We start from the raw sequence: 17565 nt of genomic DNA, 5'->3' as shown, positions 1-17565 counted from the left end.
ATGGCAGCATATAGGCAGACGTAATGCTGGAACAGGGCAGAGAGTTCTACATCTTGATCTGCAGGCTGCAGCAGAAAACTGTGAGGACCACTGAGCATGGCTTGATCATACACGGGATCTCAAAGCACACCCCCACAGTGGCACATCCCTCCAACAAGGCCATGCCTATTCCAACAAGGCCATGCCTATTCCAACAAGGCCATGCCTATTCCAACAAGGCCATGCCTCTTAATAGTGCCACTTTCCATGGGCCACGCATTCAAACAGTGTGTCTATGGGGCCACTCCTATTCAAACCACCAGAGTGATGGATCTCTGAGTTTGAGGCCAACCTGGTCTACAGAATGAGTTCCAGGACAGCCAAGGCTATATAAAGAAACTGAGAAATCCTATCTTGAAACACACACACACTCTCTCTCTTTCTCTCCCTCTCTCTCCCTCCTCTCTCTCTCTCTCTCTCTCTCTCTCTATATATATATATATATATATATATATATATATATATATATATATGTTTTCAAAAATTAAGTCTAATGCAGGTAACTCTAAAGTTTATAAAATAATACTCAAAATCAGATATATTAAACAGAACTGGCTATGAGGATTGAATACTTGAGTAAATGGGTTAAATTCACAATATACTTGTGTAGCAGGACATTCCCAGAATTACATACCCTTTCCCTTGGATGGGATGCAGACTCTACCAGAGTAAATTGCATGTTGGCCTCATCACAGGATAGGGATGAGAAAATAAAGTCTGACTCTGCTCCACAGTCTCTAGTTGTGTGAGACAGGCCAGGAAAGTCTCATTAAAAAGGACAAATTGTTTCCCATGTCTCACATGGCAGGGGGATGGATTCTCTTACCCAATGGAGGGTCTTAGAGTTTGCACCCACTCTCAAGTAACAGTGAGGCAAATACTAATTACTCGCTTCTCAATGTCTCCCAAATAGACATATGTGGGTGCTGTGAAAAGTGGAACCTTGTGCCTAAACCTGATAGCTGGTATGGGACCTGCATGCTAGTTCACTTAGCTATGCCTTCTATCCCAGCATCCAATTCTCCTCTTAGCAAAAGCTAATTTCAGGGCTGAGAGGCAACTGATTACCCAACTTTGATACAGGGCCAGTCAGCACAGCAGGCTTAACCATGAGCACCCATTTAAACACTAGTCACAGGTATCATCCTGTGGATCCAAAATACCCAGGGAAAAGAAAACAACACTATCTTTAGAAGAGTCCTCTCCAAGTCACCTACCAGAAGTGACAGCAACCAGGTCTTCATCTCTGCACTTGTGACAAACCTGGAAGCCAACAGCAGACACTGGGAGATAGGAATTATCATGTTCCTTCCTCTTTTTGGACTCACAGTAATTCTATTAGCTGTAATGCTTCCTATAGGGTTAGCCATGATGGATGGCTACCTAGGATTGGATTCTGACACGTGAAATTTTTCACCTGTTCTGCTGCTTCTAAAAATAATGTTTATTTAATAATTGTCTGATGTCTTCAGTCAGTCATACCAGACCATGCATCCAAATAACAGTTGGTCCTTATTATATAAATGTTTTCCTAAAAGTCAGTCCCATGGCTAGTTTGATTGGAACCATGAGTGATATCCCAGGTCTTTTTGTCCCTCTCCTTTACAGACCCTGTTTAATTAACCAGTTATTAAACTCTGTCAAGCAATGAAGAGCCTCTGCTAAACTAATGTACCTGAGGACCCAATGCAAGCCCTTTTATGAGTCAGTGCTTTGACTTTCCCTAAGACCACAGTCTTCACCTCACTCTTCCCAGTGGCTGAGCACATCCTGCCCAGATGAGCAGAACATTTTCACACAGTCACATCAACAGCTTCAGAAGGTCCATTGTCTTACAACATACAACAAAAGGTAACCAACTGAAATGAAAATTTGGAAACTTCTTGCTCTTTCCCCATGCCATTCTGGTGTGATGTGATTGTGGGTTTTGACTTTATAAACCCTACCCCGTTTCACTTCACGGCATGTGTGCTTGGTCACAGGCTTGAATAAAGCACTCTCAAGTGGCCTTCTATTTGTGGTGGTCTGTAATCTACTCATATGGGTATTTCATAGGTACACAAAGGAAGGCCCCAGATGTTCTGTGAAGAGAGGAAAATCCAAGTGAAAGCTGGGATTCAGTTCATGGCAGAGCACTTACTGGATGATAAGGTTGGGATATGGACTATGTCCATGAGGCTCCTGTGGGTGGGTCTTAAGGGTGATAGCCAGGAACTGATTGCAGCCAAGGCCTCCCTCTACTTCCTGCTCTGCCCAGATGTGAGCAAGCTGACTCATGTTTCCTCATCACAAGAGACTCTTCATTCTTTAAATTGCTTCTTGCCAGGCACTTGGTCAGTGTGCAATGAACTGATGTATCTAACAAACATAAGGCCAAATCTCAAATGGGTCTCCAGAGCTAAAAATATTAAGTGTTTATTCTGCTATCCAACACCTTCTGGGGCACTGTGGATGTTGTCATTGGAGTAAGACAGGAAATACTATCATAATCATAGCTACAGTTACCCACAAGAAACCCTGAGCAAGACAGTTTCCTCACAGGAGGTGTGTGTGGGAGGCCACTAGGCCCTCACTTGAGATAGGAGCGTTCTGTTCCCTCCTGCACACCCTGACCCCAGATGCAAGTGATTCTGCTCCAGAAGCAATGTGAGAGGTGCTAGAATATGTAGGAGGAAAGGTAACTGAAGTATGGGGCTCCATTTATGCAGCTTTGGGGAAGTTGTCCCAATTCTGAAGTGATGCAGCTTTTCTCTGATACAGCTGTTTTAAAGTTATCCACATTCCTCTAAGTAGCCTTCACCCATACTGCTGGAAATTCATCCAGTAAAATCACATCAGCAAGCTATATGGGTAGAATGGTTCTCTATCTGGGACCTATGTTGCCCCAGTGAAAGCTAATACAAAAGGTGCTAAAACTTGGCTTATACAATACCCAAGCCATTTTCTTTTACTTACATATGTTTCTAACATATTATACTAGTTGAAAGTTTGAATCTTTAAAATTAGATCAAATTAAATGATATGTAGCTCACTATAATAATTATGAATATTTATTAAGCACCAAAAGTACACAGCAATGGTTGGTACATAAAAAGCACAATTATTGATATAATTTCTTACCATCAAGTTTACAATCTAAAATAAAACACAAGAATATTGTCAGCCCACATCAAAGTTTCCTTATTTTGGAATTGGCTACTTTGGCAAATGAATGAGGCAAAATGTCCTATTTCAGGCAAAGTATTAATAAGGCTTTGAATATGACACACAAAATATTTTTTGTGTATCCATTTTCCATGTTACATTATGGTAACTAAGGACAAAAAGGGCACTTAGAAATTTCATAAGCACAATGAATTACTTCAGATTGTTCTCAGAAACTCAGAGATGTTCAATGACAAATGCCAGCAGCCAGTGAAAGCCTACAATTAATAGGAACTAGATAAAGTCTTTGTCTTGGCCCCATTTAGACCTCCATCTCCTTCCTTACTAAGGGCTCTAATGTTATACCCCACAGTGAAAGGCACCATCTCTAGATGAATTACTACATAATTATGAGATCAAGCTTACTGGAATATTGTCTAAAGAGAAGTGAGCAAAGCCAGCAGTGGGGACTCTGGCTAAGTGATGTCACACAAGCAAAGGCAGTCAGGCAAGGCCACGCACATCTAAAGAGATGGGGAAAGCACAGGAACGCCTGCTTTTCTGCTCCATACTTCTAGTGAGGCATGTAAGAATTTAGCACCAGGACCCTGGGCTACAAACTCTATTTGCCTAAATGCACGTACAATAGTTCATAAATACTTTTAAGGTAATCACTGCTTGACATTCTTAGCTGACAAAGGCACACCGAAGAAATGTGGGTTCTTATTATCAGAAGTAAAGACAGATTTAAAATGCTAAACACAAATACAAAGCATATACATTTTAATCACCTATGACTCTCTTAATTCCCAAAGACTATTAAGAAAGACTATTAAGATTGGTTACAAGTTAGTTATATGAACAGAAATGTATTCTACAATGTGCATAACCAAGTATTTTAAAAATTCACGATTGCAAACTTTTAATGGCAGAGTAACAGCATCCTGAGATATCTTTTTTGTGTATACATCTATATTTCTGAATGTGTGCATATGTGTGTGTGGATGTGGAAGCCAGATGTCAGTCTTGGCTGTCATTCCTCAGGAGCCATCCACCTTGCTTTTTTTGATACAGGATTGAGCCCTTGGATCTGGGGCTCGCTAGTTAGGCTGAGTTGGCTACCTTGTAAATCCAGAGAACAACTTGTCTCCAAGTTCAAACTCAGGTCCTAAGGCTGGTGTGACTCCATTACTGAGTTTTGTCCTAGGCTCCTGAGGTATTCTTTATGGTGAAATGATACACTAGTGTTTTTGTTTGTGAGGATGTTTTGGGAGATAGCATCTCACACTGTAACTTAGGATTTGCTACTCTTACTACCCTCTTTCAATCTAAAAGTATCATTTATATAGTTTTATTACTTTATAGTAAATAAAACCCAGTTATACATTTGAAATGAAAAAGCCTTCATTAAAATGTTTTAATATATCTGCATAGTTCTAATAATAGGATAGAAGTTAACTTTCATTGGCTTCCTGAGAAAAGAATTTTTAAAGTTTTAATCAGTGGCAAATGATTCTAAATTTATGAATCTCAGTCAAAATACTTAATTTGGTATTATAGGAATATCTAGAATTCCTGATTAGAAGATGCAGTTTTCTAAGGCAAGTTAGATTATGTAGATATTAGCACAAAGGTAATATGAGATACGGTCAAGGTTTTAATCCGCAACCCTGGCTGGCCTAGGACTCAGAGATCTGCCTGCCTCTGCCTCCAGAGTGCCGGGATCGACGCCTAGTGCCGCTGCACCCGGCTCACACTCACTTTGGAAATCGATACATTTCAAGCTGCATAATAGTGCATTTCATGTCCCACTTGAATACTATGCATTTTACATTAAGTTTAGAAGCACAATTGTGTAATATATTTTTAAAATGCTTCATTTCATCAGTATCACAATGTATGCAATATTTTCCTGACAATTTGTTTTGTTTTGCTCAAAAAATGTAAAAGACTCATTAGTAGCTATAAGTATGTTAAGTAATTTATGAAGGAAAAATTTATAAGGAGAACAAAATAGAAGATTAAGCATAGTGATTTAATTAAAAAAATCAAAATACTCTGAAAATTTTTTGCTTCTTAGTAATATGTATGTTCCTTTTACAGTGCTAACTGGATAAACACATGATTATACATAGGAGCTATTTTGGTAGTTTACTTATCTCCTCTCCCAGCATATGAATAGGAAATTATTTTCTTATGCTATAAAGGAAAGCAAAGCTTAGAGTCCTTTAAAATGGGAGTCATGTAAGAGCTGACTCTTTAGAACAGTGGTTGTTTATTACGTTTATGAATTATGTGTGTCAGCGCAATGCACCACGGCCGTCTGTGGAGCTTAGAGGACAACTGTGGGAGTGAGTTCTCGCTCCACATGACCCACATGGACATGGCCACAGATACTTTCTCAAGGAGTCCACTAGGTTTGGCAGCAAGTGCTTCTGTTGGTCCATAGAGCAGGGTGTTTAATTCTGAAGAGTTAAATTTATATTTTGGAGGGCTTAATTAAAACTACCCTTCAACTTTTTTTGTTTGTTTTGCTTTTTGGCTATATACTATTAATGCCTACTACTAATATGGCTAAAGAAATGAAAGTCCTGATTTCATCTGTGTTTTACATGGAAATAAACATGTTCTTTCATTTTAAATGAGAAAAGAGAAATGAAGAGAACCATTCTCTCTAATGCTTTGATACAGTTTTAAGCAAAAGTAGATGAGGGTGGATCAGGTTAAGTAATATTGGTTAAAAGAAAGAGAAAAAAGACACCAAAAGTTATTTCCTTCCTAAGGTCTCAGATAGTTTCTTAAGTCTTTTCTTCAGCTCCAAAGGAAATTTCTCGTAGCACTTCTTACAGACTGGTTTCATGTCAAACTCCACAAATTTATTCCTAAAGAAAATTATAAATAAAAAAGAAATTAGTGGAAACGTATCCAGCACACACATGTACAATACATGCACAAACGTGATAAAGTGATGCAAATTCAAGAAAGTACATATAAATGAAGACACAATGTAACACACATATAAAATATCTATGTACATGTCAGTAAAGAACTGTAATCCTAGGGATTGGGGATTTAGCTCAGTGGTAGAGCACTTGCCTAGCGAGCGCAAGGCCCTGGATTCGGTCCCCAGCTCTGAAAAAAAAAAAAAAAAAAAAAAAAAAAAAAAAAAAAAAAAGAACTGTAATTCTAATCCAAATTCTTATTATGATAAATGTAAAGAGTGATTGGCATCAGTTGAAAAAATATGTTTATATATGGTTCTATACTCCTACATTTAGAACACGTGATTATTTATTAAATCTTACTCAGTGTTTCAGTTTCAGTTAAATCTAATATAGATATAATTTAAATAAAGTTAATAAAATTTTATCTTTTTAGATTTATTTATCTTTTATGTATAAGTATTTTGTCTGCACATGTGTCTGTGTACTACTTGGTGCTCATGGAGGTCAGAAGAGGATACTAGATCTTCTGGGAGTGGAAGTAGAGGCAGTTGTGCCATATGTGTGCTTGGAATTGAACCTGGGTCCTCTGAAAGAGTAGCAAGTGCTTTTAACTACTGGGCCTTCTCCTCACTCTTAACCACTGAGCCTTCTCCTCACTCTTTTTTTTTTTTTTTTGGTTCTTTTTTTCGGAGCTGGGGACCGACCTTCTCCTCACTCTTAACCACTGGGCCTTCTCCTCACTCTTAACCACTGGGCCTTCTCCTCACTCTTAACCACTGGGCCTTCTCCTCACTCTTAACCACTGGGCCTTCTCCTCACTCTTAACCACTGGGCCTTCTCCTCACTCTTAACCACTGGGCCTTCTCCTCACTCTTAACCACTGGGCTTTCTCCTCACTCTTTTTTTTTTTTTTTTCGGAGCTGAGGACCGAACCCAGGGCCTTATGCTTGCTAGGCAAGCGCTCTACCACTGAGCTAAATCCCCAACCCTTCTCCTCACTCTTAACCACTGGGCCTTCTCTTCATCCCAAATAAAGTCAATCAACTTTAGAGTATCAGGCAATGCTTTCCTCTCTCAGTGCCTCTTACCCGCTGGTCTGTTGAGACAGTGTCACTCTGGAGTCTAGCTGGCCTAGAACTCACGGGGATTTTCTTTTCCCAGTGCTGGGATTATAAACGTGAACCACACCATGCATGTTGCCAATAAATTTATTCAAACATACTTATTTAAAGCAAAGAAAAACTGGATTTTTTTTGTTTGTTTGTTTTGTTTTTTGGGGACAGGGTTTCTCTGTGTAGCCCAGGCTGTCCTGAACTCAATTTGTAGACCAGGCTGCCTTGAACTAACAGAGATACCCTTGCCTCTGCCTCCCTAGTGCTCTGATTAAAGCCACCATGCCCCACAAAGAAATAGTTTTTATAATGTGAGTGATGTATTTTTTGAAGGTAAAAGGATCTTACTATGTATTTAGTATTTTAAATTAGGCAACTATAAGGTTTCATCTTTTCCTGTACAAATGATTTTCCTTTTGTCTTTTAATTTAAAAAAATTACCTGAATTAAAAAAAAAAAAGAGCTTAAATCAAACATACTAGGTTATTTTAGCTATGGGGACAAAAAGCTAGCCATATTGGTCCCCAGCTCCGAAAAAAAGAACCAAAAAAAAAAAAAAAAAAAAGCTAGCCATAGCTCCTGAGCTCTAAAGTAATGGGACAGCTCTTAAGTATTCTTTAAGCGGTAGTTCAATAGAGAACATGATTCTGCTTTTAAAGCTAGAAGAACACACAGTATCAATTCAGTTATAAACAGCTCTGGAGAAAACAACTCTTAGGTGGTCTCCATCTCTAATATACTCAGAGCAGCTAATTGCAAGAGCTTAGTGCTGCTCAATTCCAAGCTCTAAAAGTATATAACTTTATAACCTGTTCATTTGTTGTGAAGTTATCACTAGGAAGCATTTATAGAATAAGCCTAGTGATACCCTGTTAATGGGTAACAATAATTGTTTTGAGGTCATTTTGTTTCTTTTCCTTTTGAGGAAGTTTCTTACTATGTAGCTCTGGCTAGCCTAGAACTCTATGTAGAGCAGTCTGGCCTTGAACTGACAGAAATCTGCCTGCCTCTGCTCCTTAGTGCTAGACTAAAGGTGTATACTATCACATCCAGCATTGAGGTGATTTTAAAGAACAATGAGAATAATTCCTACCCACCTATTTACACATACCTTTTTTTTTTTTGTTCTTTTTTTCAGAGCTGGGGACCGAACCCAGGGCCTTGCGCTTCCTAGGCAAGCGCTCTACCACTGAGCTAAATCTCCAACCCCTACACATACCTTTTATACTAACTATTAGGACATGAATGGGCTTGGCTTTTTTTTTTTTTTTTTTTTAAACAAAGAAACCAATGTTGATTCAAATGCTAAATGTTGCCAATTGGCAAATCAAATACTTGCTGGGCAGTTTGGTTTAAATGGTAGTAAGAGGCTTACATGTACAGCTGTGTCTCATGTGTAGGTTCAACTAATTTCTTCTGTCACAGTGTGGCCTAACACCTTTTCTCTGTGATCTTTAGATAGGAGTTAGAACAGTTTTAAAGTACTTTTACATCTATCAACTGTTGCTGGTCTTTGGCTTCTTTGACTAAAATTATTTAACTGAGGAATTCTGGGTGTTGGATGTTTTTAGAACCACATGTATTCTGTACCTATGACCAAACTAAATATTTTCTTAGAACAAAAACTATTTTTGATGGTAAACACTTAAACTATATGATTCCTGCTTTAGAGAGACTAGTTCTCTTCTTTGAAGTCTATATTTGTCTTTTAATTCGTCAACAAAAGGAAATAAGAAAATTAAGCAACATTTCTTTTAGAGTTCAAACATCATGAGGAAAACCATGAAATAATCATGTCCGTAATTGAACAGAATGTCCAAGACTGAAGTACATCCCATACAAGAGTAAGAGTGTGGAAACTCAAGGAACTGAACTCACAAGCAGCAGGGAGCAAGCATGCACAAGCACTGCAGAAGACAGGCTCGCTATTCGATCTACACGGCTTTGCTTAGAGAGAGGACATGCTAAGAGAACTCAGCACTGAGAACATGTGGTTCTAAAACATCCGACACTCGCTTCCTCAGTTAAATGATTTTAGGCAAAGAAAGCAAAGAACAGCAGCAGTTAATAATCATAAAAATACTTTAAGATGTTCCCACTACCATGTAAAGGTTGGAAAGAAAAGGTGTCTGTTTCTCTGTCACACTGTAACAGAAAAGCTGAGCCAAGGGAGGTATGTACATATGAGGCCTTGGTAAGTGTACCACTGGCTCATTTTGTGTGTCAACTTGACAGAAGCTGGAATCATCACAGAGAAAGGAGCCTCAGTCGAGGAAATGCCCCCATGAGACCCAGCTGTAAGGCATTTTCTCAATAAGTGATCAAGTGGGAGGGCCCAGCCCATTGTGGGTGGTGCCAACCCTGGGCTGGTGGTCTTAGGTTCTATAAGAGAGCAAGCTGAGCAAGCCAGGGGAACAAGCCAGTAAGTAACATCCCTCCATGGCCTCTGCCTCAGCTCCTGCTTCCTAACCTGCTTGAGTTCCAGTCCTGACTCCCTTTGGTGATGAACAGCAATGTGGAAGTGTAAGCTGACTAAACCCTTTCCTCCCCAACTTGCTTCTTGGTCATGATGTTTGTGTAGGAGTAGAGGCCCTGACTAAGACACTGAGGATGGAGCTCATTAAGCTTTATACTTGTAAAAGGCAAAAGAATCAAGTCTACAAAGGACAAGTATTTCACTCTCTGATGACCACAAAAGCATGCATTAAAAAAAAAAAAAAGTACAACAAAGAGACAAGCAGAAAAGAAAGGCATCCTAAGAGACTAACCACAGAGAAGCAGTGAGAATGGTGTGGAAGGGATAGAACGGTTACAGACACACTGGCTTTCTCTTTCTCTGCTTCTCTTTATCCCTTGCTTCTCTCTCCCGTCTGGCAAGTCGCCTCTTAAGCTCTTCTGGCATTTTCTCATAACAGTATTTGCAGACTGGCTTTAGATCAATTGCAACAAACTTATCCCTTTGAGTAGAACAAAGAAGGGACAGAACAGGGACAATTAAAGAAGAACATGTACTTTCAGAAGGACTCAAGAGAAAAAAGAGACAGGAATCAATCACTTCCCTTTTTGGATTCTAAATGGCATCTAAAATGTTTAGCTTTAGTAATCACAGTGGATTAGACCAAATACTTACTTGAGTGTTAGTTTGGTATTGCAAGTGGAACAGGCAAAGCAGCTCACACACCAGGCCTTGTTGAGGGCAGAGACCACTGTGGGGGAGAGAGATCTGATCACATGGGAACATTTCATTGTGGGAAGAGGGGTTTCAGTTTCCAACCCTGAAGAACAAAGAAGGCTGTTCCCCAGGCACCTAGAGGGGCCCAGGCCTTCTTTCCTGAGAGGTTCCTTAACTTTTGAGACAGAGTCCTACTGTGTAGCCAGGTTGGACTGAACTCCTGATCTTCCTGCTTTAGCCTCCTTGATTCTGGAATTACATATGTGCATCATTATCCCTAGTAAGAAGTTTGGTTTTTTTCCCCCTTGCAAAACCACAGCCCAAAAGCTTGATGCTATTCGTGTGCTTCTAACCAACTTACTTTTGATTATGGCTATCTTTTCACTTGTTTGTTTGGTTTTTGAGGCAGGGTCTTACTTATGAAACTCTGGGCTGACCTGGAACTCACTATACATGGACTAGGCTGACCCCAAACTCATAGAGATCCCCAATGTCTGTCACCTGAGTGCCTGGCTTTTTTTCACCTAATTGGAAAGGTAGGTTTCAATTTAAGCAAAAACTATTTCTGTGTCTTCATTTGTTTTTTTTTTTGCATGTCTTTGTGTATGTGTGCATGTGTAGGTGTACATGCATGCATGTGTGTATATGCATGTATGTATGTATACACACACACACACACACACACACACACACACACACACACACACACACACACATATAAAGAGAAGTCAGAGGCTGACACAGTTTTCTTGGATCACTCTCTGTTTTATTAATGGAGGAGGAAAGGCCTCTCAGTTGAACTCAGGGCTAGCCAATCCAGTTAGTGTGGTTGGCGGCTTGCTCTGGGGAGCCCTTTTCTGCCTTCCCAGCATAGGAATCACAGGCGGGTGGCATGGCTTGAGCAGCATTCCCACGGTGCTAAGGACAGAACTCTGGTCTTCAGTACACAAGCATTATCCTCTGAGCAGTGTTCTCTCTAAACCTATTTTGTTCTTAACTTTTAACTTTTCTTTACTTACAAATTGGAGACACTAAAATACTATTCCCTCTCAACACTGTGGACAGTAGACAACCTGTCTGTCTCATGTTGCTCTGATGAGATTTTCTGACATTGCTCGAAGACCTTTGAAACAATATGAATTAGATAAAAAAAAAATTTTAAACTTGTGATTTTAATTTAAGTTGACAATAATCACATAATTTCCTTTGTCCTTTATAAGACAGTGTCTCCTGCAGGGAGGAGTTAAACTGACTGTAGTGTACTAACAATGGTCCTGAACTAACCTTATATTTCCTGATTAGGAGACGTCTGCTGAGAACCAGAAAGCATGTAGCAAACACGGTTGTTTAGAACTTTGTCAGGAAATTTCTGGCAGGACTGGTTAGTGACCATGAGCAGACACAGCTGCCTCCTCTGTGTTACAGCCAATCTGTCCTGCCTGGTTAGTCTACATAGTAAGTCCTAGCAACTCTGTACAGCTTACAGCAGCTGTGCTGCCTTGGTAGCCCACCTCGCTGCTGTAGAGTTCTGGAGAAGCATGGCAAGAGGAAAGCACGGACAACGCCCACATTACAGAGCACAGGAACAATTAGTTTCTTTCCATTTTCACACTACCCAAGTATGTTTATGACAGAGTGGTCCCATCCACCCACAGATACATACCGTCACCTTCTATGACACGGTTGCAATGGAAACAAACATCACCAAATAGCTGAGAAAAAGACAAGAAACACGTGGTGAAGGCTCAAGCTGGGTTGGAATCAAGTTTTTAACAATAAAGAAAACCAACAATAAATAAACAAAAAATATGATCTCAATTCTTTCTGTTTACCAATAAAAAACCAAGTAGCTAGCAACTAAATTTTAGAATTTATTCTTTCTAAAGAAAATTAGGAAATGATTAGTCACAATGAAACTCACTCAGTTTTCTTCTCTTAAACATATCTTTCCTTGTGACAATTTGAGCACCAAAATAATAAAAAATACAAGAACCTTCAAGTCCTTATGGATAAGAATGATAAACAAAACAACTCCATGTCCAGGAAGGGAAGGTGTCGGCTGTTCAAGCAGAACGCTGAGGGCCAACTGAACAGGAATGGCACTAAACTGGGGAACTCTCATTTCACCCAGAGCAGGCAGCATTCTTGCAGGCTACTAAATGTAAGGAGAAAGTGATGAGGGGGACATTTGTGAAAGTGACTGTGTATAGGCTGTTTATTGGACGGGGTGGGGCCATAACTTCCAGTGCAGATATGGCCAACACCAAGCCTGTAGGCACCAGTGGAACAGCAATGAACACAGAGGAGCGGCGGGGAGGAAGACCGACCAGCCCCTCTTCACTGTTCCAGCCAAGAGCCCACAACCTCCAAATAATAGTGGAGAACCAACTGAACAGCCAAAAGGAAAAGCATATAGTAAGGAGATTGGAGATGTTCCATATATGAGGAGGCTAAAGAAATATAACAATAGTGACACTAACCTTATATATAGCAGGAAATAAAAAAAGAACTATAAGAACATTATTGGTCTGGGGTAGTGCAGAGAAACCTTGTCTCTAGGTAAATAGATAAGTAAATGCCTAAATGATAAAACTAGAATAAATCAAAGTTCTCTATCAATACTGATAACTGTGATATATACCAGAGTTCTGTATTCTAGGGAAATATACATTGAAACATTTGGGGTAAAGGAACACGACTGCATCAGATGCTTATGGTTAAAAGTCCTGACTACTAACTGAGGAACTATGGACATTGAGGACTCGGGGCTGGAAAGTCAACTTTCTTTAAGAGTATAGCTCCTGGTGAGCTGGCCGTTCTCCAGTGTAAATGGGAGCACAAACTGCAGTAGATGGGTTATTTAAAACAACAACAACAACAACAAAAGACATGGAACTGGGGGTTATAAGGCAAGATATAGGAAGGTAGGTTAAATCTGCAAAGAGTTAGAGGGAGGTAGGGCTAAATATGATCAAAACATATTGTGTGAAATTCTCAAAGAACTAAAAATAACATTTTTTAAAAAACCTATGCATAAGCTGGGCAGTAGTGATGCATGGCATTAATTCCAGCACTTGGAAGGCAGAGTCCGTCTGAGTTTGAGGCCAACATGGCCTGCAGGGCTAGTTCCAGAATAGTCAAGGCTACTCTGAGAAACGATATCTTGAAAAACCAAAACCCAATCAACCATCCACCCACCCACCCAAAAAACCAAACCAAAACAAACAAAAAAACAAGCCCTCACCTTGCAAAAAACCAAACCCAACCCCCAAACAAAAACCCAACAAACAACAACCAAAAAACTATGCATGGACTGCAGTGGTTAAGAGCACTGGCTGAGAGGACCCAGGTTCAATCGCTAGCACCCACACAGTAGCTCACAAACACCTTTAACTTCAATCCCAGGGGATCCCATGCCCTCTTCTGTCCCCCATAGGCACTGTACACATACGGTTCACAGACATATTTGGACGAACACGCATAAACATAAAAAAAATCTCAAAACAACAAAAAACTCTGGACATTTAAATGCACACACGTCTGTACATAAAAGATATGTATTAATATAAAGCTATTTTTTTTTTTTTGGTTCTTTTTTTTTCGGAGCTGGGGACCGAACCCAGGGCCTTGCGCTTCCTAGGCAAGCGCTCTACCACTGAGCTAAATCCCCAACCCTAAAGCTATTTTTATATAGTAAGATCAGATGCACCCAGAGGAAGCAAAGGGAGATTATGGGTAAAGGTAGACATACAGATATTGTTTGTACATTATTTAGTGAGTATTCTGAGACTCAATGATTTAAAATACATCTCTGTAGACCAAAGCACATTTTCCAAGGAACTTTCTCTACACTGGAACACTGATGAGTTTCAATTTGCATCTATCAAATATCTAGTAAGTACAATCATTACCTGATTATAGTGAGTCTCACAATAGGCCAAGCCCTTCCTCTCATAATGGCGATGTCCAAGAAATGGTTTTTCACATTTGGCACAAACAAAATGCTAGAAAAAAAATTGAATAGATTATTTTTGAGATACTATAATTTATCTAACGAAGTAACTCAAAGTTAATCAATTCTTAGAGAAGAGTAATAACCAGATTTCCACGCCCATTTTTTGGTGATAGTGCTTTACTATATAGATCTTATAGCTCTGGCTGACCTAAAACTTGCTCTGTAGACCAGGTTGGTCTGTAATTTACAGATATTTATTTGCCTGTCTCTGACTCCTGAATGCTGGTTTTAAAGATGTGAAGCATTGCATGCAGCAAGACAAGATACTTTTATGGTCTCAATTCTGATGTTTATGAGGTTCTAATGGGTTACCTTAAGATAACTGCTCAGCAGCAGAACGAGGTGGCACATGCCTTTAATCCCAGCACTAGAGAGGCAGAGGCAGGCAGATCTCTGTGAATTCAAAGTCAGTTTAGTCTACAGAGCCAATTTCAAGATAGCCAGGGTTACCTAAAGAAACTGTCTCAAAAAACCAAAACCAAAACCAAAGGTAACTACTTAGCAGTTAGAAGCGCCCACTCCTCTGCTGTAGGATCTGGGTTTGGTTCCAGCACCGGCATGGCAACCTACGACTATCCATAACTCCAGTTCCAGGGCATCTGATGCCCTTGTCTCACCCTCACAGGCACCAGGCACACACATGCTGGTAAAACATTCCTACACACTTGATAAAATGATCTTTAAAAAAGAAAACAAAATACCATCCCATCAAATAAGACCTCTGAAAGAAGAGATGGGCATCCTAGCAGTATTTATAATTGAGAAATAACTTGTTAGAAGTGGCAATCTTGTCCTCAAGAAAGATTTAAGAACAAAGTACACATCCTGCACTATGCTGTCATGTTACAACAATCTAGATTTTTATTTACTATAAAGTTGTGCTAGTTCATTTTTGTCACTTGACATAATTCTAGGAGTTGCCTCTATAATACTGGTCTGTGGGTGTGTCTGTGGGATATTTTCTTGCTTGCTGATTGATGAGGGAGGGTCCAGCCCACTGTGGGTGGTGCCATTCCTGGGCAGGAGAGCCTGGCTGTGTTAGGCAGGGGCTGACAGATGACCCTGGAAGCAAGCCATCAGCATATCTCCTTCATCTCTGCTCTAGTTCTTCCCTTCCCTTCACTTCACAATGGACAATAACTTGTAATCCACAGTAAACCCTTTCTTTTCCCGAGTTGCTTTTGGTTAGCTGTTGTTTGTTTTGTTTCTTGAGTCTGGGTCTCTCTTTGTAGTCAGTCCTAGCTGTCCTTTGTAGACAAGGCTAGCCCTGAACTTAGAGAGATCCTCCTGCCTCAACACTTGCTTTGGTCAGGTTGTTTCATTTTAGTCACAGCGACAGAGAAACTAGGACAAAAGTCAACTGTTGTTCAAGATGTCCATGTTCCATCCTTAAACTGTTATCTTGCTAGCACACTTTGAGGCATGGAGATTGGAAGCACTGGCTCTCCTTGGGCAGGCTGTACTCACCTCCACATGCCATTGCTTGCCCATGGCATTCACTACTCGCCCTTCAATGGGCCTCCGGCAGGCGCCACAGATAGGGACCCCCATCTTATCATGACATGGCAGACAGTATAGCTCCCCTTTCAGCTCCCGAGCATCAGCAGTTAGCTCCTTCCTGTCCACCAAAAGACATTAAACTGAATACTATTGTAGAACTGAACAGGTACCCAATTCATTTATCTTCAGGGATGTAGCCACTGGTAAGGTGTCCACGATCCAGGAAAATAATCCACAGCCATATACTTGCAAGCAACCCTAGATAAACTCAGTGGACTATTATATATATATATATATGTATATGTATATGTATATGTATATGTATTTATATATATATGTATATATATGTATTTATATATATATGTATATATATGTATTTATATATATGTATATATATATATGTGTGTATATGTATGACTATAGAAGGATAAGAGAAGAGAATGGGAGTGGTTTTCATTAAAGCATGTTATATACACATGAAACTGTCAAAGACTATTAAAACTAATAAGACAAAAATGGTAAGAAAAGATAAATTACATTGGCAAATTGTCATGGGCTTAAAAAATGTATGTGTATAAGTACTTTGTCTGCATGTATGTCTGTGCATGTGTGCCTGATGCATACACAAAAAGGCCAGAAGAGGGCATTAGAATCCCTGGAACTGGTGTTATAGAGGGTTATGCTTTGCCTGTGGGTGCTAGAAATTGAGCCTAGGTCCCCTACAAGAACAGCCAATGCTCTTAACTATTGAGCCATTTCTCCAAATCTCAGAATCCAGCATATTTATTTTAAGTGTCCTTTAAGACTCCTTGTTCTGGGTGCAGGCTGACCCTCTACTGCTACAAAAGGGAGGAAGGACAGCAAACAACTAAGGCTTTTAAAAGAACTGAGCTGTTGAGAAGGAGGTTCAGCTGGGAGTTGAACCAATTCCAACAGAGGTTACCACTGTTCAGCCATTGGTACCATCAGGCCTGTTGTGGTCCATAAAGAGACCATTCTGCTCTTCTAGAAATTTCACAATCAACAACTTAACATGAGATTGGAGCGATGGCTCAGTGGTTCAGAATACTGGTTGTCCTTGTAGAAGCCCTGGGTTCAATTTCAGCATTCACATGATGGCTGACAATCATTTTTAACTCTAGTTCAAGGGTATCTAATGAGCTCACCTGACTTCCATGGCCACAAGGCACATATGTAGTGCATATACTGCATACAAGCAAAACACCAATATACATAAAACATAACCCAAGTGCCACTGTTTTCTGCAGAGTGTCTCTAGCCATTTCTGCTAGATGTTGGAGATGCCTAACCTGATGATGCTACTTCTACATGCTCTCTCCACTGAGCTATTCTGCTCCTTTCTGCTGAATATTGTAAGCATCTGATCTAGTGTATGTCTCTGTCTGCTGCTTCTGATGTTCTGTCTGCTAACCGTTCTTTTACTTTGCTTACTACCTACTTAATAAACTCACTCATTGAAGACTGAATAACCAGTTAACATAGATCATTAGTAGAGCCATTATACAACACTCTTTGTTCTTCTACAGGTCTAACACTAAAAGTTGGAGAATTGAGGATTTAATTCCATGGCAGACCATTTACCTAGCCTGCACAAGACCCTAGGTGCACAATACATGC

At 39.9% G+C, this 17565-nt stretch overlaps 1 protein-coding gene and 1 long non-coding RNA gene across 13 annotated transcripts in view; both read right to left on the bottom strand.

Annotated features, from left to right (window-relative positions):
- Positions 1-3067: 3067 nt before the first annotated feature.
- The window catches only part of Lims1 (LIM zinc finger domain containing 1), a 110244-nt gene continuing 95746 nt past the window's right edge, over positions 3068-17565 (bottom strand). For 5 of the 12 annotated variants that reach the window (XM_006256389.5, XM_006256390.5, XM_017601761.3 and 2 more), the window contains 6 exons: positions 15895-16045; positions 14324-14416; positions 12076-12124; positions 10371-10446; positions 10009-10197; positions 5862-6065 (listed from right to left, as the gene is read on the bottom strand). In XM_006256389.5, coding sequence (XP_006256451.1) covers positions 10050-10197; positions 10371-10446; positions 12076-12124; positions 14324-14416; positions 15895-16045 — 517 coding nt within the window. In that variant the 3' untranslated portion in view covers positions 5862-6065; positions 10009-10049. Of the gene's footprint in view, positions 6066-10008; positions 10198-10370; positions 10447-12075; positions 12125-14323; positions 14417-15894; positions 16046-17565 lie in introns of all 12 variants that reach the window. The other 7 variants (XM_063279474.1, XM_017601763.3, XM_006256387.5 and 4 more) reach the window with 4 other exon arrangements.
- Positions 6743-10002, bottom strand: LOC134483907 (uncharacterized). The gene is made up of 2 exons (XR_010061100.1): positions 7116-10002; positions 6743-7013 (listed from the first exon to the last, which is right to left on the bottom strand). It is a non-coding gene; the product is annotated as an uncharacterized LOC134483907 (long non-coding RNA).

Source organism: Rattus norvegicus, chromosome 20 (genome assembly GCF_036323735.1).
Source record: "Rattus norvegicus strain BN/NHsdMcwi chromosome 20, GRCr8, whole genome shotgun sequence".
Lineage (NCBI taxonomy): Eukaryota > Metazoa > Chordata > Mammalia > Rodentia > Muridae > Rattus > Rattus norvegicus.
Note: the sequence above shows the minus strand (reverse complement) of the source record. Positions and strands in the feature narration are given on the sequence as shown.